At 41.8% G+C, this 27,998-nt stretch overlaps 2 protein-coding genes across 2 annotated transcripts; one reads left to right on the top strand and one right to left on the bottom strand.

Moving 5' to 3' along the window:
- Position 1: 1 nt before the first annotated feature.
- Positions 2-16,166, top strand: rapsn (receptor-associated protein of the synapse, 43kD). The gene is made up of 8 exons (XM_087797441.1): positions 2-478; positions 582-920; positions 1,627-1,785; positions 6,828-6,926; positions 9,451-9,573; positions 10,378-10,431; positions 10,497-10,696; positions 15,902-16,166. The coding sequence occupies exons 1-8, from the start codon at positions 254-256 to the stop codon at positions 15,972-15,974; spliced, it is 1,272 nt and encodes a 423-aa protein (XP_087653567.1). The 5' UTR covers positions 2-253; the 3' UTR covers positions 15,975-16,166.
- Positions 16,167-18,010: 1,844 nt separating this feature from the next.
- ighmbp2 (immunoglobulin mu DNA binding protein 2) lies at positions 18,011-27,715 on the bottom strand. Its single transcript, XM_087797992.1, has 16 exons — positions 27,554-27,715; positions 27,265-27,343; positions 26,936-27,105; positions 26,670-26,877; positions 26,514-26,608; positions 26,295-26,458; positions 23,499-23,699; positions 23,295-23,442; positions 23,024-23,198; positions 22,785-22,967; positions 21,987-22,105; positions 21,837-21,931; positions 21,575-21,698; positions 20,740-21,519; positions 20,443-20,642; positions 18,011-18,242 (listed from the first exon to the last, which is right to left on the bottom strand). Exons 2-16 carry the CDS (start codon positions 27,339-27,341, stop codon positions 18,051-18,053), a joined length of 2,931 nt encoding a protein of 976 aa, XP_087654118.1. The 5' UTR covers positions 27,342-27,343; positions 27,554-27,715; the 3' UTR covers positions 18,011-18,050.
- Positions 27,716-27,998: the final 283 nt, after the last annotated feature.

The raw sequence follows: 27,998 nt of genomic DNA, 5'->3' as shown, positions 1-27,998 counted from the left end.
TTTAGCCTCGTTCAGACCCGAGAAGAAGGATTCGATGCCTGCGAGCGCGAGCTCCGCCCGGGACCCTCGTTTTCTGGACGCTATGGTCATAATGGTTCTGAGGTGCGGACGCTCGACTCCGGTGGATCCAGTTTCTTCTCCGTCTCAGAGCCGGAGCTGAGGCTGGGATCCTGAAGCCTCCTGCAGCAGCTTCTCACGTTCTTCTGCAAGGATCTGCTTTCATGCAGCCTCAGACGCCGCATGGCCTAAACCCATGAACACTTTTATGAGGCTCCTGGGGTCAGAGATGGGCCAGGACCAGACCAAGCAGCAGATCGAGAAGGGCCTGAAGCTGTACCAGTCCAACCAGACGGACAGAGCTCTGCACGTCTGGACCAAAGTGTTGGAGAAGACCTCGGATCCCGGAGGGAAGTTCCGAGTTCTGGGATGTTTGATCACGGCTCACTCCGAGATGGGGAAGTACAAGGACATGCTCCGGGTAAGTGTTGTTGTGTGAGATGAAGCTGCAGCAGGTCCACCAGGAGATCCTGAAGGTCTTCACACGAGTGAAAACATCTCGTAACCACCAGCTCTCGCCACAGTACGCCCTGGAGCAGATCGACACGGCCCGGGAGATGGAGGACCCGGACTACCTGACCGAGGGCTACCTGAACCTGGCCAGGAGCAACGAGAAGTTGTGCGACTTCCAGAAGACGGTGTCCTACTGCAAGACGTGCCTGAACATGCAGGGAACCACCGTCAGCCTGCAGCTCAACGGCCAGGTGTGCCTGAGCCTCGGGAACGCCTTCCTGGGCCTCAGCGTCTTCCAGAAGGCCCTGGAGAGCTACGAGAAGGCTCTGAGATACGCTCACAACAACGACGACAAGATGCTGGAGTGCAGGGTCTGCTGCAGTCTGGGCAACATCTACGTCCAGCTGAAGGTGAGACTTCTGGCTGAGGAATGTCACGACATCTACGATCTCTTTAACATCAAGAATCTAGAATTAAATTAAAAACATACTATCAGTATACTATACAAACTATAGTATTGTTTTTAAATTCTTGTCCTGAACATCAAGAAGATCCTTGACTTGAATTCTTCAGATGTTTGTTTCGGGAACATTTGTTTGAAGGTCTTGAGGAAACAAACCATCTCCGAGCTAATGGCTACACATGTTTGATCCAGAGTCGTGTGAAGCTCGTATGATCTCTTAAGACTCTGGTTTCCTCTCGACTCTACGAGTCCGTGACGAGTCTTGAACTCTCGCCGTGATGTAAACACGGGCCTCAGGGTCCAGGGTCCAGTGGGCGGCGCCTCAGGGTCCAGTGGTCCAGGGTCCAGTGGGCGGCGCCTCAGGGTCCAGTGGTCCAGGGTCCAGTGGGCGGTGCCTCAGGGTCCAGTGGTCCAGGGTCCAGTGGGCGGTGCCTCAGGGTCCAGTGGTCCAGGGTCCAGTGGGCGGTGCCTCAGGGTCCAGTGGTCCAGGGTCCAGTGGGCGGCGCCGCAGGAGCCACAGACACCAGAGACTAATCCTTCAGCTTCTGCCAGGATTGGTTTCAGTGACATTGTGAGCAGCAGGAACGCTCGGCTCGCGCTCACATGTCAGATGATTTTACAGAAACCCTAAAAAAAGACGTTTGTCTCTGCAGGACTACGAGAAGGCCTTGTTCTTCCCCTGCAAGGCCGCTGAGCTCGTCAACGACTACGGCAAAGGCTGGAGCCTCAAGTACCGAGCCATGAGTCAGTACCACATGTCGGTCGCCTACAGGAAGCTGGAGCGGCTGCCGGACGCCATGGAATGTTGTGAGGTATCGTTGGTGTGAGACGCTTGTGTTTAGAACCAGAACCTTCAAGAACCTTCAAGAACCTTCGCACAAGAAGACGATAATAAATATGTTATGATTCATACGTTTAGAACCAGAACCTTGAAGAACCTTCGCACAAGAAGACGATAATAAATATGTTATGATTCATACGTTTAGAACCAGAACCTTGAAGAACCTTCGCACAAGAAGACGATAATAAATATGTTATGATTCATACGTTTAGAACCAGAACCTTGAAGAACCTTGAAGAACCTTCGCACAAGAAGACGATAATAAATATGTTATGATTCATACGTTTAGAACCAGAACCTTCAAGAACCTTCAAGAACCTTCGCACAAGAAGACGATTATAAATATGTTATGATTCATACGTTTAGAACCAGAACCTTCAAGAACCTTCGCACAAGAAGACGATAATAAATATGTTATGATTCATACGTTTAGAACCAGAACCTTGAAGAACCTTGAAGAACCTTCGCACAAGAAGACGATAATAAATCTGTTATGATTCATACGTTTAGAACCAGAACCTTCAAGAACCTTCAAGAACCTTCGCACAAGAAGACAATTATAAATATGTTATGATTCATACGTTTAGAACCAGAACCTTGAAGAACCTTCGCACAAGAAGACGATAATAAATATGTTATGATTCATACGTTTAGAACCAGAACCTTGAAGAACCTTGAAGAACCTTCGCACAAGAAGACGATAATAAATCTGTTATGATTCATACGTTTAGAACCAGAACCTTCAAGAACCTTCAAGAACCTTCGCACAAGAAGACGATTATAAATATGTTATGATTCATATGTTTAGAACCAGAACCTTCAATAACCTTCAAGAACCTTCAAGAACCTTCGCACAAGTAGATGATTATAAATATGTTATGATTCATACGTTTAGAACCAGAACCTTCAAGAACCTTCGCACAAGTAGACGATTATAAATATGTTATGATTCATACGTTTAGAACCAGAACCTTCAAGAACCTTTGAGCCTGAACTACATTGAAAACATGTTTTCTAAACATGTCACAGATTCGTATCAAAACACAAAACAGTCACAGACTCACAACAACACAACTGTTGCATCAACAACTGAAGAGAAACATGTTTAAAGTCACTTTGTGTTCAGAACATGAAAAACAATCTTCGACACATGATCGAGTTCATCTGAACCAGTGACAGTCACAGTATACCTTCTCCTCACTGGACCTGCTCTTACATAATCCTGGTTATTTTTAATCTCGTCTGCAGAAGAACTTTGATTCTTTACAAACTCGCCAAGAAAGAGATTAAAAGAAGTTTTAATAAAGATGAAACAAGGATTAAATAAAGATTAAATAAAGATTAAATAAAGATTAAATAAAGATTAAATAAAGATTAAACAAGGATTAAACAAGGATTAAATAAAGATTAAACAAGGATTAAATAAAGATTTAATAAAGATTAAACAAGGATTAAATAAAGATTAAATAAAGATTAAATAAAGATGAAACAAGGATTAAATAAAGATTAAATAAAGATTAAATAAAGATGAAACAAGGATTAAATAAAGATTAAATAAAGATTAAACAAGGATTAAATAAAGATTAAATAAAGATTAAATAAAGATGAAACAAGGATTAAATAAAGATTAAATAAAGATTAAATAAAGTTTTAATAAAGATTAAATAAAGATTAAACAAGGATTAAATAAAGATTAAATAAAGATTAAACAAGGATTAAATAAAGATTAAACAAGGATTAAATAAAGATTAAACAAGGATTAAATAAAGATTAAACAAGGATTAAATAAAGATTAAATAAAGTTATAATAAAGATTAAATAAAGATGAAACAAGTATTAAACAAGGATTAAATAAAGATTAAATAAAGATTTAATAAAGATTTAATAAAGATTTAATAAAGATTAAACAAGGATTAAATAAAGATTAAATAAAGATTAAACAAGGATTAAATAAAGATTAAATAAAGATTAAATAAAGATTAAATAAAGATTAAACAAGGATTAAATAAAGATTAAACAAGGATTAAATAAAGATTAAATAAAGATTAAACAAGGATTAAATAAAGATTAAATAAAGATTAAACAAGGATTAAATAAAGATTAAATAAAGATTAAACAAGGATTAAATAAAGATTAAATAAAGATTAAATAAAGATTAAACAAGGATTAAATAAAGATTAAATAAAGATTAAACAAGGATTAAATAAAAAAAATAACGATTAAACAAGGATTAAATAAGGATTAAATAAAGATTAAATAAAGATTAAACAAGGATTAAATAAAGATTAAATAAAGATTAAACAAGGATTAAATAAAGATTAAACAAGGATTAAATAAAGATTTAATAAAGATTAAACAAGGATTAAATAAAGATTAAATAAAGATTAAATAAAGTTTTAATAAAGATTAAATAAAGATTAAACAAGGATTAAATAAAGATTAAATAAAGATTAAATAAAGATTTAATAAAGATTAAATAAAGATGAAACAAGTATTAAACAAGGATTAAATAAAGATTAAATAAAGTTTTAATAAAGATTAAATAAAGATGAAACAAGTATTAAACAAGGATTAAATAAAGATTTAATAAAGATTAAATAAAGATTAAACAAGGATTAAATAAAGATTAAATAAAGATTAAACAAGGATTAAATAAAGATTAAATAAAGGTTAAATAAAGATTAAATAAAGATTAAACAAGGATTAAATAAAGATTAAGCAAGGATTAAATAAATATTAAATAAAGATTAAACAAGGATTAAATAAAGATTAAATAAAGATTAAACAAGGATTAAATAAGGATTAAATAAAGATTAAATAAAGATTAAACAAGGATTAAATAAAGATTAAATAAAGATTAAACAAGGATTAAATAAAGATTAAACAAGGATTAAATAAAGATTTAATAAAGATTAAACAAGAATTAAATAAAGATTAAATAAAGATTAAATAAAGATTAAACAAGGATTAAATAAAGATTAAATAAAGATTAAACAAGGATTAAATAAAGATTAAACAAGGATTAAATAAAGATTAAACAAGGATTAAATAAAGATTAAATAAAGATTAAACAAGGATTAAATAAAGATAAAATAAAGATTAAACAAGGATTAAATAAAGATTAAACAAGGATTAAATAAAGATTTAATAAAGATTAAACAAGGATTAAATAAAGATTAAATAAAGATTAAACAAGGATTAAATAAAGATTAAATAAAGATTAAATAAAGATTAAACAAGGATTAAATAAAGATTAAATAAAGATTAAACAAGGATTAAATAAAGATTAATTAAATGAATATTAAATAAAGATTAAATAAAGATTAATCAAGGATTAAATAAATAAAGATTAAATAAAGATTAAATAAAGATTAAATGAAGATTAAACAAGGATTAAATAAATAAAGATTAAATAAAGATTAAATAAAGATTAAATAAAGATTAAACAAGGATTAAATAAAGATTAATTAAATAAATATTAAATAAAGATTAAATAAAGATTAATCAAGGATTAAATAAATAAAGATTAAATAAAGATTAAATAAAGATTAAATGAAGATTAAACAAGGATTAAATAAATAAAGATTAAATAAAGATTAAACAGGGATTAAATAAAGATTAAATAAAGATTAAACAAGGATTAAATAAAGATTAAACAAGGATTAAATAAAGATTAAATAAAGATTAAACAAGGATTAAATAAAGATTAAATAAAGATTAAACAAGGATTAAATAAAGATTTAATAAAGATTAAACAAGGATTAAATAAAGATTAATTAAATAAATATTAAATAAAGATTAAATAAAGATTAATCAAGGATTAAATAAATAAAGATTAAATAAAGATTAAATAAAGATTAAATAAAGATTAAATGAAGATTAAACAAGGATTAAATAAATAAAGATTAAATAAAGATTAAATAAAGATTAAATAAAGATTAAACAAGGGTTAAATAAAGATTAAATAAAGATTAAATAAAGATTAAATGAAGATTAAATGAAGATTAAATAAATATTAAATAAAGATTAAACAAGGATTAAATAAAGATTAAATAAAGATTAAATAAAGATTAAATAAAGATTAAATGAAGATTAAACAAGGATTAAATAAAGATTAAACAAGGACTAAATAAAGATTAAATAAAGATTAAATAAAGATTAAATAAAGATTAAACAAGGATTAAATAAAGATTAAATAAAGATTAAATAAAGATTAAACAAGGATTAAATAAAGATTTAATAAAGATTAAACAAGGATTAAATAAAGATTAAACAAGGACTAAATAAAGATTAAACAAGGATTAAATAAAGATTAAATAAAGATTAAATAAAGATTAAACAAGGATTAAATAAAGATTTAATAAAGATTAAACAAGGATTAAATAAAGATTAAACAAGGATTAAATAAAGATTAAATAAAGATTAAATAAAGATTAAACAAGGATTAAATAAAGATTAATTAAATAAATATTAAATAAAGATTAAATAAAGATTAAACAAGGATTAAATAAATAAAGATTAAATAAAGATTAAATAAATATTAAATAAAGATTAAATAAAGATTAAACAAGGATTAAATAAAGATTAATTAAATAAAGATTAAATAAAGATTAAACAAGGATTAAATAAAGATTAATTAAATAAAGATTAAATAAAGATTAAATAAAGATTAAATAAAGATTAAACAAGGATTAAATAAATAAAGATTAAATAAATATTAAATAAAGATTAAATAAAGATTAAATAAATATTAAATAAAGATTAAATAAAGATTAAATAAAGATTAAACAAGGATTAAATAAAGATTAATTAAATAAAGATTAAATAAAGATTAAATAAAGATTAAATCATAGATTTGATATAATTAGTTTTATTTTGTTTGCAAAGATAAATAATAAATCGATAAAGTTTAAACATTGAACTTCTCTGACATACAGTCCAATAATGTGCCGTGTGTGGCCCTCGAGCCACAAGTTTCCAAAAGATATGACCTTTGACCTCCTCTTCTCTTAGGAGTCCATGAAGATCGCGCTGCAGCACGGAGATCGCCCCCTGCAGGCGCTATGTCTGCTCAACTTCGCCGACATCCATCGCTGCAGACGCGACGTCGACGTGAGTGTGCACGACTCACGTGCACTGTCCTGACACACGTGCACTGTCCTGACACACGTGCACTGTCCTGACACACGTGCACTGTCCTGACACACGTGCACAACACTGTCCTGACTCACGTGCACTGTCCTGACACACGTGCACTGTCCTGACACACGTGCACTGTCCTGACACACGTGCACTGTCCTGACACACGTGCACAACACTGTCCTGACACACGTGCACTGTCCTGACACACGTGCACTGTCCTGACACACGTGCACTGTCCTGACACACGTGCACTGTCCTGACACACGTGCACAACACTGTCCTGACACACGTGCACAACACTGTCCTGACACACGTGCACTGTCCTGACACACGTGCACTGTCCTGACACACGTGCACAACACTGTCCTGACACACGTGCACTGTCCTGACACACGTGCACTGTCCTGACGCACGTGCACAACACTGGCCTGACACACGTGCACAACACTGTCCTGACACACGTGCACTGTCCTGACACACGTGCACTGTCCTGACACACGTGCACTGTCCTGACGCACGTGCACAACACTGTCCTGACACACGTGCACAACACTGTCCTGACACACATGCACTGTCCTGACACACGTGCACAACACTGTCCTGACACACGTGCACAACACTGTCCTGACACACGTGCACAACACTGTCCTGACACACGTGCACTGTCCTGACACACGTGCACAACACTGTCCTGACACACGTGCACAACACTGACCTGACACACGTGCACTGTCCTGACACACGTGCACAACACTGTCCTGACTCACGTGCACAACACTGTCCTGACACACGTGCACTGTCCTGACACACGTGCACTGTCCTGACGCACGTGCACAACACTGGCCTGACACACGTGCACAACACTGTCCTGACACAAGTGCACAACACTGTCCTGACACACGTGCACTGTCCTGACACACGTGCACAACACTGTCCTGACACACGTGCACAACACTGACCTGACACACGTGCACTGTCCTGACACACGTGCACAACACTGTCCTGACACACGTGCACTGTCCTGACACACGTGCACAACACTGTCCTGACACACGTGCACAACACTGTCCTGACACACGTGCACAACACTGTCCTGACACACGTGCACAACACTGACCTGACACACGTGCACTGTCCTGACACACGTGCACAACACTGGCCTGACACACGTGCACAACACTGGCCTGACACACGTGCACTGTCCTGACACACGTGCACAACACTGTCCTGACACACGTGCACAACACTGGCCTGACACACGTGCACTGTCCTGACACACGTGCACAACACTGTCCTGACACACGTGCACAACACTGTCCTGACACACGTGCACTGTCCTGACACACGTGCACAACACTGTCCTGACACACGTGCACTGTCCTGACACACGTGCACAACACTGTCCTGACACACGTGCACAACACTGACCTGACACACGTGCACTGTCCTGACACACGTGCACAACACTGTCCTGACTCACGTGCACAACACTGTCCTGACACACGTGCACTGTCCTGACACACGTGCACTGTCCTGACGCACGTGCACAACACTGGCCTGACACACGTGCACAACACTGTCCTGACACACGTGCACAACACTGTCCTGACACACGTGCACTGTCCTGACACACGTGCACAACACTGTCCTGACACACGTGCACAACACTGACCTGACACACGTGCACTGTCCTGACACACGTGCACAACACTGTCCTGACACACGTGCACTGTCCTGACACACGTGCACAACACTGTCCTGACACACGTGCACTGTCCTGACACACGTGCACAACACTGTCCTGACACACGTGCACAACACTGACCTGACACACGTGCACTGTCCTGACACACGTGCACAACACTGTCCTGACACACGTGCACAACACTGGCCTGACACACGTGCACTGTCCTGACACACGTGCACAACACTGTCCTGACACACGTGCACAACACTGGCCTGACACACGTGCACTGTCCTGACACACGTGCACAACACTGTCCTGACACACGTGCACAACACTGTCCTGACACACGTGCACTGTCCTGACACACGTGCACAACACTGTCCTGACACACGTGCACAACACTGGCCTGACACACGTGCACTGACCTGACACACGTGCACAACACTGGCCTGACACACGTGCACAACACTGTCCTGACACACGTGCACTGTCCTGACACACGTGCACAACACTGTCCTGACACACGTGCACAACACTGGCCTGACACACGTGCACTGTCCTGACACACGTGCACTGACCTGACACACGTGCACTGACCTGACACACGTGCACAACACTGACCTGACACACGTGCACTGTCCTGACACACGTGCACTGTCCTGACACACGTGCACAACACTGGCCTGACACACGTGCACTGACCTGACACACGTGCACTGTCCTGACACACGTGCACTGTCCTGACACACGTGCACTGTCCTGACACACGTGCACTGACCTGACGCACGTGCACTTATTTCTCCACAGAAAGCTCTTCCTCGCTACGAGTCGTCTCTGGGGATCATGACAGAGATCGGGAACAGACTCGGACAAGCTCAGGTGTATCTGGGAGTTTCTAAGTGTTTACTCCTGCAGAAGGAGCTGGAGAAGGTACAAGTATATATGTGTAGTATTGTGTACTTGACTCTGTTTTTGTGAAAGTGTAGTAACAAGTATATATGTGTAGTATTGTGTACTTGACTCTGTTTTTGTGAAAGTGTAGTAACAAGTATATATGTGTAGTATTGTGTACTTGACTCTGTTGTTGTGATAGTGTAGTAACAAGTATATATGTGTAGTATTGTGTACTTGACTCTGTTGTTGTGAAAGTGTAGTAACAAGTATATATGTGTAGTATTGTCCAGTACTTGACTCTGGTGTTGTGATAGTGTAGTAACAAGTATATATGTGTAGTATTGTGTACTTGACTCTGTTGTTGTGAAAGTGTAGTAACAAGTATATATGTGTAGTATTGTCCAGTACTTGACTCTGGTGTTGTGATAGTGTAGTAACAAGTATATATGTGTAGTATTATGTACTTGACTCTGGTGTTGTGATAGTGTAGTAACAAGTATATATGTGTAGTATTGTGTACTTGACTCTGGTGTTGTGATAGTGTAGTAACAAGTATATATGTGTAGTATTATGTACTTGACTCTGGTGTTGTGATAGTGTAGTAACAAGTATATATGTGTAGTATTATGTACTTGACTCTGGTGTTGTGATAGTGTAGTAACAAGTATATATGTGTAGTATTGTGTTCTTGACTCTGGTGTTGTGATAGTGTAGTATCAAGTATATATGTATAGTACTGTAACAAGTATATTTATTTTACTTCACACACTCGTAGTTCAAATATAAAACATTATAATAAATACTTTTTTTTAAATCAAATCTATTTATTTCTACTGTTAGGCGCTGGACTCCCTGCAGAGGGCGCTAGAGTTGGCGGACGCGATGGGCAACAAGGTACTTGAGGCGCGTGTTGACGTGCACGTGATGCTGACTGTGTGTGTGTGTGTGCGTGTCTGCAGCTGTGCACGCTGAAGGTCCACTGCCTCAGTGAAGGCATCTTCCGGCAGCAGCAGAAGCAGGAGCAGCTCAGGGAGCAGGTGGTGAAGTTCCTTCAGTGTGTGGAGGAACTAGAACTTTACTGCGGTCTGTGTGGAGAGTCGCTGGGAGACAGAGACCAGAAGCTGCAGGCGCTGCCGTGTTCACACATCTTTCACCTGAAGTGAGTCGCACACACACACACACACACGCACACACACACACACACACACACACACACCCACATATACACACACACACACACACACATATACGCGCACGCACGCACACACACACTCACATATATACACACACACACACACACACACCCACATATACACACACACGCACACGCACACACATATATACACACACACACACGCACACACATATATACACACACACACACACTCACATATATACACACACACTCACATATATACACACACATATATACACACACACACACACACATATACACACACACGCACACACACACACGCACACACACATATACGCGCACGCACGCACACACACACTCACATATATACACACACACACACACACCCACATATACACACACACGCACACACATATATACACACACACACACACGCACACACATATATACACACACACACACTCACATATACACACACACACACACACACACACACACACTCACACACACACTTCAGTTTCTTCACTTTATTATAAACAGTTATTTCTTTACATCATTTGATTCGAACGATACATTAAATCTTCTCTGAAAAAATAAACCTTTAATGGAAAAACTTTGAATCTAGAAAATGTGTTTTCGAGAAAATCTAACTTTCTGTAAAAAATGAAGGATTGTGTAAAATATTTAACTTTTTTATTTCAATTATTTAAAGAAGTTAAAGCTTAAAAACTAAAATAATTCAATATTCTGATGATAATCATATTATTATTGTTGATTCTGATGAAAATAATGATTGATTTCCTGAAAGAATTGATCATGTGACATCAGCTTCAGACGACTAATGTACAAGAACGTCGTCAGTGACGTCATCGGTGCTGAATGACTTCTTAATGTTCGCTCCATTACTAATAAATCCTTTATTCTTAATGATCTTTTCACAAGAGTTAGTTTGTATTTATTATGTCTTTCTGAGACTTGGCAGAGAGAGGAAGAGTTTATTCATCTGAACCAACTCTGTCCAGTAGGGAGCGCTGTCCTGGGGAAGCCTCGCCTCTCTGGTCGTGGAGGAGGTCTTGCTACAGTTTTTAGGGAGAGTTGTTCTTGCAAAGTGATTCAGACACAGGAATTCACTTCTTTTGAATCTCAGATGATCTTGGTTGGTTCTACAAGACCTTTCTATTGTGTGTCAATCTACCGTCCGCCTGGTCCTGCAGTGTTCTTGACTTTAGTGACTTCTTATCTTCCATTATTCAAATCTGTTCTTATTCTTGGAGACTTTAATCTTCATGTTGATGACGTCACATCTTGTTCTGCTAAAGAACTTTGAACTTTAACTGAAGCCTTTAATTTTGAGCAACATGTTTCTGAACCCACTCATCAAAAAGTTAGTTTTTACTCTTGGCCTGAACATTTCTAATGTATCTGTACATGATGTCCATCTGAGTGATCATTCTCTTGTTTAACCTGGACTTCATCCCTGAACCTAAGCCTTTGAAAGTTAGGTCTCAGAGGCGTGTCATCTCAGCCGATACTGCAGACAGTTTTTCTGCTATGTTTGACCGTCTTTCCTTTGATGACTGAACAGACGTGGACAGTTTGATTCACTGTTACACTGATCATTGTGTTGAAATACTGGATCAAACCTGTTAAATCGAACTTGAAAATTCAGAAAAAATCGGTGCCCTTGAACAAATGAAGATCTCCTGAGTCTGAAGAGACTTTGTCGAAAGACTGAGCGTCTCTGGAAGTCCACTAAACTTGAGGTGCACAGACTTCACCTCAGGGATCCGATGTCTTCTTACAATGAGATGGTGGAAACTGCTAGATCTGATTACATCATGAAACTGGTAGCAGCAAATAAGAAAAGTGTTGTTTGACACGATTAATTGTCTTGTGTCTCCTGCTCCTCAAATCACACCTGTCTTCTGTGAAGCTGACAGCAATGATTGTTGAGATTTTTACTGACAAAATTAAATTGATCAAAGAGAAAATCTCTCCCCCTTTGTGTGGAACCCCTGCTGTCTCTGAGCCCATCTCCTCCTCTTGGTCTTCCTTCACTGCTGTATCTTTGGGTGATATTTCAGCACTAGTGAACAAGATGAAACCATCCTCTTGCTCAGATGACATCCTTCCTTGTAACTCTTCACTGGCTTCCAGTTTCTTTCAGGATCAACTTTAAAATTCTGGTTCTTACTTTCAGAGCTATTCATGGTCAGACCTTCATGATCTGATCCAGACTTACACCCCAGCTCGGGCTCTGAGGTCTGTGGATCAGAATCTACTGATGGTTCCACGCACACGGTTCAGGACCAGAGGAGAGAAATCTTTTCAGGCTGTTGCTCCTAAGCTTTGGAACGATCTTCTCTCTCTTTGTGTTTGATGATCTACTGACTCCTTTAAGAAACATCTGTGTTTGATGATCTACTGACTCCTTCAAGAAACATCTGTGTTTGATGATCTACTGACTCCTTCAAGAAACATGTGTGTTTGATGATCTACTGACTCCTTCAAGAAACATCTGTGTTTGATGATCTACTGACTCCTTCAAGAAACATCTGTGTTTGATGATCTACTGACTCCTTCAAGAAACATCCGTGTTTGATGATCTACTGACTCCTTCAAGAAACATCCGTGTTTGATGATCTACTGACTCCTTCAAGAAACATCCGTGTTTGATGATCTACTGACTCCTTCAAGAAACATCCGTGTTTGATGATCTACTGACTCCTTCAAGAAACATCTGTGTTTGATGATCTACTGACTCCTTCAAGAAACATGTGTGTTTGATGATCTACTGACTCCTTCAAGAAACATGTGTGTTTGATGATCTACTGACTCCTTCAAGAAACATCTGTGTTTGATGATCTACTGACTCCTTCAAGAAACATCCGTGTTTGATGATCTACTGACTCCTTCAAGAAACATCTGTGTTTGATGATCTACTGACTCCTTTAAGAAACATCTGTGTTTGATGATCTACTGACTCCTTCAAGAAACATCTGTGTTTGATGATCTACTGACTCCTTCAAGAAACATCTGTTTGATGATCTACTGACTCCTTTAAGAAACATCTGTGTTTGATGATCTACTGACTCCTTCAAGAAACATCTGTGTTTGATGATCTACTGACTCCTTTAAGAAACATCTGTGTTTGATGATCTACTGACTCCTTCAAGAAACATGTGTGTTGAATGATCTACTGACTCCTTCAAGAAACATCCGTGTTTGATGATCTACTGACTCCTTTAAGAAACATGTGTGTTTGATGATCTACTGACTCCTTCAAGAAACATCTGTGTTTGATGATCTACTGACTCCTTCAAGAAACATCCGTGTTTGATGATCTACTGACTCCTTCAAGAAACATCTGTGTTTGATGATCTACTGACTCCTTTAAGAAACATGTGTGTTTGATGATCTACTGACTCCTTTAAGAAACATGTGTGTTTGATGATCTACTGACTCCTTTAAGAAACATCTGTGTTTGATGATCTACTGACTCCTTCAAGAAACATGTGTGTTTGATGATCTACTGACTCCTTTAAGAAACATCTGTGTTTGATGATCTACAGACTCCTTCAAGAAACATGTGTGTTTGATGATCTACTGACTCCTTTAAGAAACATCTGTTTGATGATCTACTGACTCCTTCAAGAAACATCTGTGTTTGATGATCTACTGACTCCTTCAAGAAACATCTGTGTTTGATGATCTACTGACTCCTTCAAGAAACATCTGTGTTTGATGATCTACTGACTCCTTTAAGAAACATCTGTTTGATGATCTACTGACTCCTTCAAGAAACATCTGTGTTTGATGATCTACTGACTCCTTCAAGAAACATGTGTGTTTGATGATCTACTGACTCCTTCAAGAAACATGTGTGTTTGATGATCTACTGACTCCTTCAAGAAACATGTGTGTTTGATGATCTACTGACTCCTTCAAGAAACATCTGTGTTTGATGATCTACTGACTCCTTCAAGAAACATGTGTGTTTGATGATCTACTGACTCCTTCAAGAAACATCCGTGTTTGATGATCTACTGACTCCTTCAAGAAACATCTGTGTTTGATGAGCTACTGACTCCTTCAAGAAACATGTGTGTTTGATGATCTACTGACTCCTTCAAGAAACATCTGTGTTTGATGATCTACTGACTCCTTCAAGAAACATGTGTGTTTGATGATCTACTGACTCCTTCAAGAAACATGTGTGTTTGATGATCTACTGACTCCTTCAAGAAACATCTGAAGACACTTTGATTTGAGCTTTTCCTTGATTTTCTGGAACTCCTGTGTTGTTCTTAGTATTATCTTGATCTTTAAAGTTTATACTTTATTGAATATTGTTTTGATTGTTTAAGTTCTTTGTGACCCTGGTCTGGAAAAGCGCTATATAAATAAATATTACTTACTTACTAACGTGCTAACAGGCTTGTGTAGGTCAGCTGATGACGTCACCGATGATGTCACCGATGATGTCACTGATGATGTCACTGATGACGTCACCGATGATGTCACCGATGATGTCACTGATGATGTCACCGATGACGTCACCGATGATGTCACTGATGATGTCACCGATGATGTCACCGATGATGTCACTGATGATGTCACTGATGATGTCACTGATGATGTCACTGATGATGTCACTGATGATGTCACCGATGATGTCACTGATGATGTCACTGATGATGTCACTGATGACGTCACCGATGATGTCACTGATGATGTCACTGATGACGTCACCGATGATGTCACTGATGATGTCACTGATGACGTCACCGATGATGTCACTGATGACGTCACTGATGATGTCACTGATGATGTCACCGATGATGTCACTGATGACGTCACCGATGATGTCACTGATGATGTCACTGATTATGTCACCGATGATGTCACCGATGATGTCACCGATGATGTCACCGATGACGTCACCGATGACGTCACCGATGATGTCACCGATGATGTCACCGATGATGTCACCGATGACGTCACCGATGATGTCACCGATGATGTCACCGATGATGTCACCGATGATGTCACCGATGATGTCACCGATGATGTCACTGATGATGTCACTGATGATGTCACTGATGATGTCACTGATGATGTCACTGATGATGTCACCGATGATGTCACCGATGATGTCACTGATGATGTCACTGATGATGTCACTGATGATGTCACTGATGTCCGCAGGTGTCTGCAGACGAACGGGACGAAAGGTTGTCCCAAATGTTTCAAGTCGTCCATGAAGCCCGGCTTCGTGTGAGTCGCGAGGAAAGATCCGACTCAACGATTCCTCCGAGGCTCGAGGCTCCGGAACCTTCTCGCCGCTGGCACGACGCCAGGTCGGCGTGACAACCGCATCCTCCCTTGATTGACAGTCGGGACGCGAGGACGCTCAGGACGACACCACACGGTTGAGCCACTTGTGGGCGTTGAACCAGCAACTGTTGAAGCAGCAACTGTTGAAGCAGCAACTGTTGAAGCAGCAACTGTTGAAGCAGCAACTGTTGAAGCAGCAACTGTTGAAGCAGCAACTGTTGAACCAGCAACTGTTGAAGCAGCAACTGTTGAAGCAGCAACTGTTGAAGCAGCAACTGTTGAAGCAGCAACTGTTGAAGCAGCAACTGTTGAAGCAGCAACTGTTGAAGCAGCAACTGTTGAAGCAGCAACTGTTGAACCAGCAACTGTTGAAGCAGCAACTGTTGAAGCAGCAACTGTTGAACCAGCAACTGTTGAAGCAGCAACTGTTGAACCAGCAACTGTTGAAGCAGCAACTGTTGAAGCAGCAACTGTTGAAGCAGCAACTGTTGAAGCAGCAACTGTTGAAGCAGCAACTGTTGAACCAGCAACTGTTGAAGCAGCAACTGTTGAAGCAGCAACTGTTGAAGCAGCAACTGTTGAAGCAGCAACTGTTGAAGCAGCAACTGTTGAAGCAGCAACTGTTGAAGCAGCAACTGTTGAAGCAGCAACTGTTGAAGCAGCAACTGTTGAAGCAGCAACTGTTGAAGCAGCAACTGTTGAAGCAGCAACTGTTGAACCAGCAACTGTTGAAGCAGCAACTGTTGAAGCAGCAACTGTTGAAGCAGCAACTGTTGAAGCAGCAACTGTTGAAGCAGCAACTGTTGAAGCAGCAACTGTTGAAGCAGCAACTGTTGAAGCAGCAACTGTTGAAGCAGCAACTGTTGAACCAGCAACTGTTGAAGCAGCAACTGTTGAAGCAGCAACTGTTGAAGCAGCAACTGTTGAAGCAGCAACTGTTGAAGCAGCAACTGTTGAAGCAGCAACTGTTGAAGCAGCAACTGTTGAAGCAGCAACTGTTGAACCAGCAACTGTTGAAGCAGCAACTGTTGAACCAGCAACTGTTGAAGCAGCAACTGTTGAAGCAGCAACTGTTGAACCAGCAACTGTTGAAGCAGCAACTGTTGAAGCAGCAACTGTTTCTTCTCATGTTCGATGGATTCGTCAACAATATCTTAAGAACTCTGATCAACACGTGTCACTGAAACGATTCCTTTGTCATATTTATTTCTCCTCGACATGAACTTTTGTAACCGAGTGAAGCTAGTTTTGCATGTTTTACGTTCGTTTGACTCGTTTCTGTCGTTTGACTCGTTTCTTGACTGACGACCTGTCAATCAAACCGTTTTTAATCAAAGTCTTTCTCACATGTACATGTTTAAAGTCTTTTGTTTCTATTGAAAATATGTCATTAAAGTGCAAATATATCGTCTCCCAGTTTGAAGAAGCTTCCACGGATTAAAGAAACCGTGTCTTCGTAGGAGCCTCTTGGACCATATGTTCAGGACTATAAGTGTCTCCGGAGCACGAGTCGCTCCAGACATAAGTTTAAAATAAAACTAGAGGCAACAACAGAATAATGTTACGTTACATGAAGTGAGAACCTGGTATGTTAACATAACATATGAAGAGTTATTCAGAGAACTATAGCATCAATAACTAACTAGTTTACCAAACCATCCGTGTAACTCCAAATAACTCTTCATCCTCGTGTCACTTTTAAACAACTAACTAACTCCGGAGGTAGAAGATGCTTCCTCTTCTACCTGGAAATGATCAACACAGGCCTAGAGCGCCCTCTGGTGGTTTAGTGTGAAAATAACATGTGAAATGATATAATAATGTGTTCATAATTTCACACTTAAGTCGCTCCAGAGTATAATCTCACCTCCGGACAAACTATGAAGAAAAACGGAAAATACTGTAGTTTTTAAACAGTTGAAACATTTTACACTAAAGTATTTGAGGACGAAGTTGTTTTAGAAAAACGGTGACGCAGCATTAAAGTGAAGAAAGATCAAAGTGTCAAATGATTTTATTGTCACTTATCTCGACTCTTGGTCTTGCGTTGAGACGACATGTCCTTCAGCCGCGAGTCCAGCCTCCGCTGCAGGTGAGCTTTCCTGCTCGGATCTACAGTCGTGTCTCTGGAGCCACTGCCGGCCAACAGAACACCTTCCTTGCTGATCCTCATGCGCGCCTGAGACCTGGCTCTGTCACCGCAGCCGTGCACCTGCACACACACCAGTGATGACAGGGATGACAGTGATGACAGTGATGACAGTGATGACAGTGAGTGACAGTGAGTGACAGTGAGTGACAGTGAGTGACAGTGAGTGACAGGGATGACAGTGAGTGACAGTGATGACAGTGATGACAGTGAGTGACAGTGAGTGACAGTGAGTGACAGTGAGTGACAGTGAGTGACAGTGAGTGACAGTGAGTGACAGGGAGTGACAGTGAGTGACAGTGATGACAGTGATGACAGTGAGTGACAGTGAGTGACAGTGATGACAGTGAGTGACAGTGATGACAGTGAGTGACAGTGATGACAGTGAGTGACAGTGAGTGACAGTGATGACAGTGAGTGACAGTGATGACAGTGAGTGACAGTGATGACAGTGATGACAGTGATGACAGTGATGACAGTGATGACAGTGATGACAGTGATGACAGTGATGACAGTGATGACAGTGATGACAGTGAGTGACAGTGAGTGACAGTGAGTGACAGTGATGACAGTGAGTGACAGTGATGACAGTGATGACAGTGAGTGACAGTGATGACAGTGAGTGACAGTGAGTGACAGTGAGTGACAGTGAGTGACAGTGGATGACAGTGGATGACAGTGAGTGACAGTGAGTGACAGTGAGTGACAGTGATGACAGTGAGTGACAGTGATGACAGTGATGACAGTGATGACAGTGATGACAGTGAGTGACAGTGAGTGACAGTGAGTGACAGTGAGTGACAGTGAGTGACAGTGAGTGACAGTGAGTGACAGTGAGTGACAGTGAGTGACAGTGATGACAGTGATGACAGTGAGTGACAGTGATGACAGTGAGTGACAGTGATGACAGTGATGACAGTGAGTGACAGTGAGTGACAGTGAGTGACAGTGAGTGACAGTGAGTGACAGTGAGTGAGAGTGAGTGACAGTGATGACAGTGAGTGACAGTGAGTGACAGTGATGACAGTGAGTGACAGTGAGTGACAGGGAGTGACAGGGAGTGACAGTGAGTGACAGTGAGTGACAGTGAGTGACAGTGAGTGACAGTGAGTGACAGGGAGTGACAGGGAGTGACAGGGAGTGACAGGGAGTGACAGGGAGTGACAGGGAGTGACAGGGAGTGACAGGGAGTGACAGGGATGACAGTGATGACAGTGATGACAGTGATGACAGTGAGTGACAGTGATGACAGTGAGTGACAGTGAGTGACAGTGAGTGACAGTGATTGACAGTGAGTGACAGTGAGTGACAGTGAGTGACAGTGATGACAGTGATGACAGTGAGTGACAGTGAGTGACAGTGAGTGACAGTGAGTGACAGTGATTGACAGTGAGTGACAGTGAGTGACAGTGAGTGACAGTGAGTGACAGTGAGTGACAGTGAGTGACAGTGAGTGACAGTGATGACAGTGATGACAGTGATGACAGTGATGACAGTGAGTGACAGTGAGTGACAGTGATGACAGTGATGACAGTGATGACAGTGATGACAGTGAGTGACAGTGAGTGACAGTGAGTGACAGTGAGTGACAGTGAGTGACAGTGAGTGACAGTGAGTGACAGTGAGTGACAGTGATGACAGTGAGTGACAGTGAGTGACAGTGAGTGACAGTGATGACAGTGAGTGACAGTGAGTGACAGTGATGACAGTGAGTGACAGTGATGACAGTGAGTGACAGTGAGTGACAGTGAGTGACAGTGATGACAGTGAGTGACAGTGATGACAGTGAGTGACAGTGAGTGACAGTGATGACAGTGATGACAGTGAGTGACAGTGAGTGACAGTGAGTGACAGTGATGACAGTGATGACAGTGATGACAGTGAGTGACAGTGAGTGACAGTGAGTGACAGTGAGTGACAGTGATGACAGTGAGTGACAGTGATGACAGTGAGTGACAGTGAGTGACAGTGATGACAGTGAGTGACAGTGATGACAGTGAGTGACAGTGAGTGACAGTGAGTGACAGTGATGACAGTGAGTGACAGTGATGACAGTGAGTGACAGTGAGTGACAGTGATGACAGTGATGACAGTGAGTGACAGTGAGTGACAGTGAGTGACAGTGATGACAGTGATGACAGTGATGACAGTGAGTGACAGTGAGTGACAGTGATGACAGTGAGTGACAGTGATGACAGTGAGTGACAGTGATGACAGTGAGTGACAGTGATGACAGTGAGTGACAGTGAGTGACAGCTCGTACCTCGGGGACATGGTGTCCGAGGCAGAACATGCGGCGGCAGAAGGAACACAGCTGGCCGAGCGTGAGGACGGAGGCGCGGCAGCGCAGGAAGCTGCAGACGCTCTCGCTCTTCATCACGGCACGGATCAACTCGTCCACGTCGTCGTCGGCGGACGCGGCGGCGGCGATTTGACAGGCGCCGGGTTTAGTGCGTTTCTTACCTGGTCAGAGGAAGAGTCAGTGTCACGTGATCAAACTGCTGTAGTTCCTCTGCTCCGACACTAGGGGGAGCCAGACAAGATATCCTCAAGACTTTACCTTTGATCTTCGTGGTCACATGACTTTGTTTCACTGACGGGTTTTGTTTCTTCTTCTCTTCTCTGGTCTGCTGCTCCCTCTTCATCCTCTCCAGGTGTAAACTCTTGAGGTCCACTGGAGCGGCTCGGGCAGTCACGGGATTAGGCTCTTCCTCCTCCTCTTCTTCCTCCTCCTCTTCTTCCTCCTCCTCCTCTTCCTCCTCCTTCTCCTTCTTCTCCACCTCCTCCTCCGTCCTCTGCATGTGTGCTCTGGACACACGGATGTGTCTCTGGTCGCCCTCACCTGTGCTCAGGTGCATCAGACCCAGTTCCTCAGCGACCTGATGGACGAGCAGACGCTGGTGAGAGTTGAAGGTCGAGGGAAACTGCAGTTCACTGAGACTCGAGTCCTTCATGAAGTTCTCGATCTTCTCTTTTATCTCTGCTCTTCTCTTCCTCTCTTCTTCCTCTCGCTTCCTCTCTCGTTCTGGAGCTTTGTTAGCGTCGACGTCGGCGCTGTTCTTCGGATCCATCTTCTTGGACGGACGAGAACCTTTGTGTCTGGAGGTCGCGGAGGAAGCGGTTTTCTCGGCGAGCTCTCGCACATGATTCTGCGGGACCAGATCCTGGAGGTACTCGAAGGCCGTGCGAACCTCGCCGTGCTGGGTCATGTGACGCACCAGGGACTGGAGGAAGGCGTGACTCTGGACGGTCTGAGTGTCGCACACGACGGCGACGTGACGTCTCGCTCGCGTCACCGCGACGTTCATTCTTCGATCTTCGGCCAGAAACCCGACGTCACCTGAGCAGAGGATCAAGGTCACGCGTTGAAGCCGAACTGTTGTTGAGATCTTTACATTTCCTGTTGGAGCGAACCAGAGACAGAACCACAGCCTCCTTCTCTCGGCCCTGAAACCCGTCCACGGACTTGATCTCCAGCTGTGGATGTTTGCACGAGAGTCTCTGACGGAGAAGATCCACCTGTGAGGACCTCAGACTCATGAAGACTTCAACACTTATTCAAGAGTCGTTACAACATGTATTGGTTGGTGTTAAATAAAGATGAAAAGATGTTTATTTATGGAACCGTTCCATCAGAGTGGCTGGTTGGACTCTCACCTGTAGGTTGTACGGTGCGATGACCGCGATGTCTTTGTCTTTGACTCCAGCTTCAGTCAGAGCGTTGACGTGCATCTCCACGACGTCCACCTCGCCTGAAGCAACAACAACACATCAGATGATCTTTCGTTTCCTTTCGTGTCAACAAACCTTTGTTTCCTTTAGACTGTTCGTCCTCGACCTCCATCTCCGTCAAACCACAGCCCGACGTGTCGATGAGCAGCAGAGCAGTGCTGGTGTCTTCAGTGCTGGAGACGCCTGGAAGATCTCTGGACACACAAGCATCCGTTACACACATCGTTACACACAAGCCTGTTACACACATCGTTACACACAAGCATCCGTTACACACATCGTTACACACACACACACATCTGTTACACACATCGTTACACACACACACATCTGTTACACACATCGTTACACACACACACACATCTGTTACACACAAACATCTCGTCACCACAGAGAAGAACCGAGAGCATGTCAACATCCCTCTGATGTTCAACTACCTCATGTTCAAACCCTCAACATTTGGCCGGAACTGCGGCAGAAACCTCTAGATAACCAGACTACTCTCTGCCAGAATCAACAGAAAATAACGAGGGATGTGAATAAAAGGAGAGAAGGAACAGACTGGAAACTACTTTAACAACAGTTTTAGTTAATGTTAAGTTTGTTTTATTCTACAGTAGAATTGTTTACAAATGTGATCCAAGAGAGAAGTTGATAAAATCCGTCAACGTCAAGGAAATGAATCAAGGGGGAAACAGGACGTGAGGTCACGGGACGTGAGGTCACGGGACGTGAGGTCACGGGACGTGAGGTCACGGGACGTGAGGTCACGGGACGTGTTCAACTTTAATAAGAAGAGATGAGTTTGTTTGCAGGTAAATTTGAAATATTGTTTTCTTTTGTCAAGAAGATGATGTTCTGGTCGACACTCACCTCAACAGGTGATTCTTCACCGAGTCGTGAGCCGTCAGTCGACCCTGGTACATCTGCTCGGACGCCCAGGTCATGATGTGGAGGTTCATGCGGTACTGTACGGTGAGCATGCGCACCACGGACTCGCCGTACATGTGGATCAGTCTCTCCATGAGGCTCAGACTCAGACCCGCCGACGCCGCCCTGACAGCGACACACACGTCTGAGAAAAGTGACGACTCGCCACGACGCACACCTACTTGTGTGACTTGATGGTCGGCGGCAGCTGCTTGTAGTCTCCGGACAAAACACACTTCCGGGCTCTGAGCAGAGAGATCCAGCAGCTGCTCTCCAGAGCCTGAGCGCACTCGTCGATCACCAGCCAGTCGAAGTGTCCTGCAGGGAGGACCTTCAGAGGACCATCCTCACTGGCTCCTGCACACACACACACACGTATATACGAGTACACACACGCACACACACACACACACTCAGACCATTGCTTCACGTCTTCACGTCTTCACGTCTCACCTGTGTTGGTGGACAAGACCACGTCGGCACTCTTGAGGATCTGAGCGATGGCCGTGGCTTCTCTGCTCCTCAGTTCTTTCCTCAGTTGTCCCACCTCCCTGCTGAAGACCCCTCGCTGTCCTCGCTCTCGCGCCTTCTTCATCCCCGTCTGAGGTCCACAAACATCAGCCTTGTGTCCACATATGTTGGATCGAAGCCACTTACGAGAGCCTTGTCCACGTCCGCTCGGATGTCGGCCATGATGTGGGCGTCGTCGCTCTTGGCCAGGACGGCGTCCAGAGAATGTTTCTGCACCGACTCCAGCAGGCGGGCAGGATGACCGAGCCGGAGAACCTTGGCCTTGCACCGGACCAACCTCTCCACCAGATTATCCACGGCCACGTTGGAAGGAGCACAACATAGAACCTGAACCAACGACATAGAACCTGAACCAACGACATAGAACCTGAACCAACGACATAGAACCTGAACCAACGACATAGAACCTGAACCAACGACATAGAACCTGAACCAACGACATAGAACCTGAACCAACGACATAGAACCTGAACCAACGACATAGAACCTGAACCAACGACATAGAACCTGAACCAACGACATAGAACCTGAACAAACGACATAGAACCTGAACCAACGACATAGAACCTGAACCAACGACATAGAACCTGAACCAACGACATAGAACCTGAACCAACGACATAGAACCTGAACCAACGACATAGAACCTGAACCAACGACATAGAACCTGAACCAACGACATAGAACCTGAACAAACGACATAGAACCTGAACCAACGACATAGAACCTGAACAAACAACATAGAACCTGAACAAACAACATAGAACCTGAACAAACAACATAGAACCTGAACAAACGACAATCTCTGGACGTCATGTTGAGAGAACTTTACGTTTCAACTGTTGAAACTTTTAATTGATTTATTGAAGTGAATTTAAGCATGAAATACATACACATATATATATACAGTATATATATATATATATATATATATATATATATATATATATATATAGATAAATACACACTACCGTTCAAAAGTTTGGGGTCACTTAGAAATTTCCTTATTTTTGAAAGAAAAGCACTGTTTTTTTAAACAGTGGTTTAAACTAATCTAAGTTTAAACTAATCTATACATTGCTAATGTGGTAAATGACTCTTCTAGCTGCAAATGTCTGTTTTTTGGTGCAATATCTACAGGTGTATTGAGGCCCATTTCCAGCAACTATCACTCCAGTGTTCTAATGGTACATGTATTTGCTCATTGGGTCAGAAGGCTAATGGATGATTAGAAAACCCTTGTGCGATTATGTTAGCACAGCTGAAAACAGTTTAGCTGGTTAGAGAAGCTATAAAACTGACCTTCCTTTGAGCTAGTTGAGTATCTGAAGCATCACATTTGTGGGGACGATTAAACGCTCAAAATGGCCAGAAAAAGAGAACTTTCATGTGAAACTCGACAGTCTATTCTTGTTCTTAGAAATGAAGGCTATTCCATGCGAGAAATTGCCAAGAAACTGAAGATTTCCTACAACGGTGTGTACGACTCCCTTCAGAGAACAGCACAAACAGGCTCTAACCAGAGTAGAAAGAGAAGTGGGAGGCCCCGCTGCACAACTCAGCAAGAAGATAAGTACATTAGAGTCTCTAGTTTGAGAAATAGACGCCTCACAGGTCCTCAACTGGCAGCTTCATTAAATAGTACCCGCAAAACGCCAGTGTCTACAGTGAAGAGGCGACTCCAGGATGCTGGCCTTCAGGGCAGAGTGGCAAAGAAAAAGCCATATCTGAGACTGGCCAATAAAAGAAAAATATTAATATGGGCAAAAGAACACAGACATTGGAAAAAAGTGTTATGGACGGACGAATCGAAGTTTGAGGTGTTTGGATCACATAGAAGAACAACAAGAGTGCCTGACGCCATCTGTCAAGCATGGTGGGGGTAACCTGAGGGTCTGGGGCTGCTTTGGTGCTGGTAAGGTGGGAGATTTGTGCGGGTTAAAGGGATTCTAAATAAGGAAGGCTATCACTCCATTTTGCAACGCCATGCCATACCCTGTGGACAGCGCTTGATTGGAGCCAATTCCATCCTACAACAGGACAATGACCCAAAGCACACCTTAGAGAAGAAGCAGCTGGTATTCTATCTGTAATGGAGTGACCAGCGCAGTCACCAGATCTAAACCCCATTGAGCTGTTGTGGAGCATCTTGACCGTATGCTACGCAAGAAGTGCCCATCCAGCCAATCCAACTTGTGGGAGGGGCTTCTAGAAGCATGGGGTGAAATTTCTCCTGATTACCTCAACAAATTAACAGCTAGAATGAACAAGGTCTGCACTGCTGTAATTGCTGCAAATGGAGGATTCTTTGACGAAAGCAAAGTTTGAAGGAAAAAAAAAATTATTTCAAATAAAAATCATTATTTCTAACCTTGTCAATGTCTTGACTATATTTTCTATTCATTTTACAACTCATGGTAAATAAGTGTGACTTTTCATGGAAAACACAAAATTTTCTGGGTGACCCCAAACTTTTGAATATATAGTATATATATATAGTGTATATATATATATAGTAATATATATATATATATATATATATAGTAATAATTCAATTAAATGTATATTTAATGGTTGAATTTGTTAATGTATCAATAATTCAATTGAACTTGGTCAAACTTTCAGCCAATCATGCGACACACAGGAGACCATGTGACTACGTAGCTCTGTGCTCTGTTGGTTTGGTCTGGTGACTCCATTATACCAACATTTATATTGAATTTAAGTGACTGTAAATAAAAAATATGAAATTCTGAAAATGTGTGAATTATTGGAATAATAATCAATGACATTATACATTCTGAAAATATTCAAACCTTTGAATTCAATCATTTAAAAACACAAATGCATCATTTCGATATAGAAATGATGATTAAATTAAAGTTATCGTTTCAAAACATTCTCTAAATACGCTGAAGTAACCTTGTGGCCTCGCTTCACAGCCTGCAGAACCACCTCCACCACGGTGGTGGTCTTGCCCGTCCCCGGGGGTCCATGGATCACGGCCAGCTCTCTCTGGGCCAGAGCAAAGGAAACGGCTTCTTTCTGGGACTCGTCCAGGTCCAGGTTGAAGAACTGCACCTGGTCTGAGGACGAGAAACGAAAGTGGACTTCGTTCGCAGCGAGAAGATCGAGGCTCACCTGGCGGCTGAGAAGACGGTCGAGAGTCTCCGAAGAGAACCCGGATCAGATCCGCAGCCGGTCCGTTGTGGTATCCGTTCAACACGCCCAGGGCTCTGTCAGGGTCAAAGGTCAAGTGTGAGTGGACAGAACGTTGACGCTCGCAGGAGGACGAACCGTTTCATCCGTTTATACGTCACGTCGTTGGCCAACTTCAGCAGGCTGTAGAGGCCGTCGGCGTCGAAGCTGCCGTCGTCTCTGGCGTCGTCTCTGGCGTCGTCGAAGGCGACGCTGATGGACGCCGGCGTCGTCCGCGTCACGATCCCGGTGCTGACCTGAGACGCTTCCATGAAGCCGCCAGCCTCGTACAGACCCACGATGTCGCCTGAGATCGACACTGTTGTCAGTAACTGGAGTTAAGAACCAGGCTCTGCGGGACAAACCGGGTCCGAAGCCGTGGCTGGGCAGAGCAGTGAAGCCCAGATGTTTCCTGGGCTCCAGGACGACCACCGTGCGTCCGTACATCCCTGTGGACTGACTTCCTACGAGGAGCTTCAGCAGACACACGCCTTTGTTCTGAAGCTCCTTTGGAGACACGCTCTCCTGCCAAACCCTAGAAATATTCACCAACTTTTATTGATCACAACATTAAAGTATGAAGTAATGAATATAATTCAAGACTTCAAATGTGGACTCATTGATAAGGACTTTTATTTATTTGGCTGAAAGTAATTGTTTAAAGCGAGTCAAATCAAGTTTTGACGTCACTAACCTTGTTTCTTCGATCTCTGCATCTCTTTCTTCTCGTAGAAGTTCAAGAGTTTTCACCACAAACTGTTCCACCGCCATCTCTGACAATAACAATAACAACAAGGATCAAACCAAACGAGTTAAGAGCATGAAGACCGGTTTAGAAAATACATGAATCTTGTATAACAATATACATGATACAAGTAAGAATAATAGTAATAATATAAATAGAAACGTTGATCTTTAAAAGATAATTGTTATCTTAGCCGTCACAACACTTTAGCATGTTAGCTGCAGATGCTAACACTCACCTGCTCAACTTCCCTGACAACAGAGAAAGAGTTTAAAACAGAATAATGGATGAATAAATGTTTATCCGGAGCAGGTTGTCGTGTAACTTCTGTCGTGTCGCCTAATAAACCCACAGCGAAGATTGTTCATTCTGTCAGCTGTTCTGTTCCATGCGTGCTCTTGAGCCTTTATTTTGAAAGGGTTTCCACCGGATGTTGATCAGCTCTAACAAGGAAGACAAAAATAATGGCGAATATTTATTTGATTTATTCCAGACATAAGTATTTATTGTCGTTGAGTACGTGTGTATCAGTGTATTATGTTGCACCAGAAAATCACTTTTGAATAATTACACCATTTCACATGTTTGGTTGCTCGTGCTACTTTATTTTCTCTGTATTAAAATGTAATGAATTACTGGCAAAATCTTGCATCTTATATTTATATTATATATATATATATATA

This window comes from Callionymus lyra, chromosome 8, assembly GCF_982586985.1.
Source record: "Callionymus lyra chromosome 8, fCalLyr1.hap1.1, whole genome shotgun sequence".
Classification (NCBI taxonomy): domain Eukaryota; kingdom Metazoa; phylum Chordata; class Actinopteri; order Syngnathiformes; family Callionymidae; genus Callionymus; species Callionymus lyra.
Note: the sequence above shows the minus strand (reverse complement) of the source record. Positions and strands in the feature narration are given on the sequence as shown.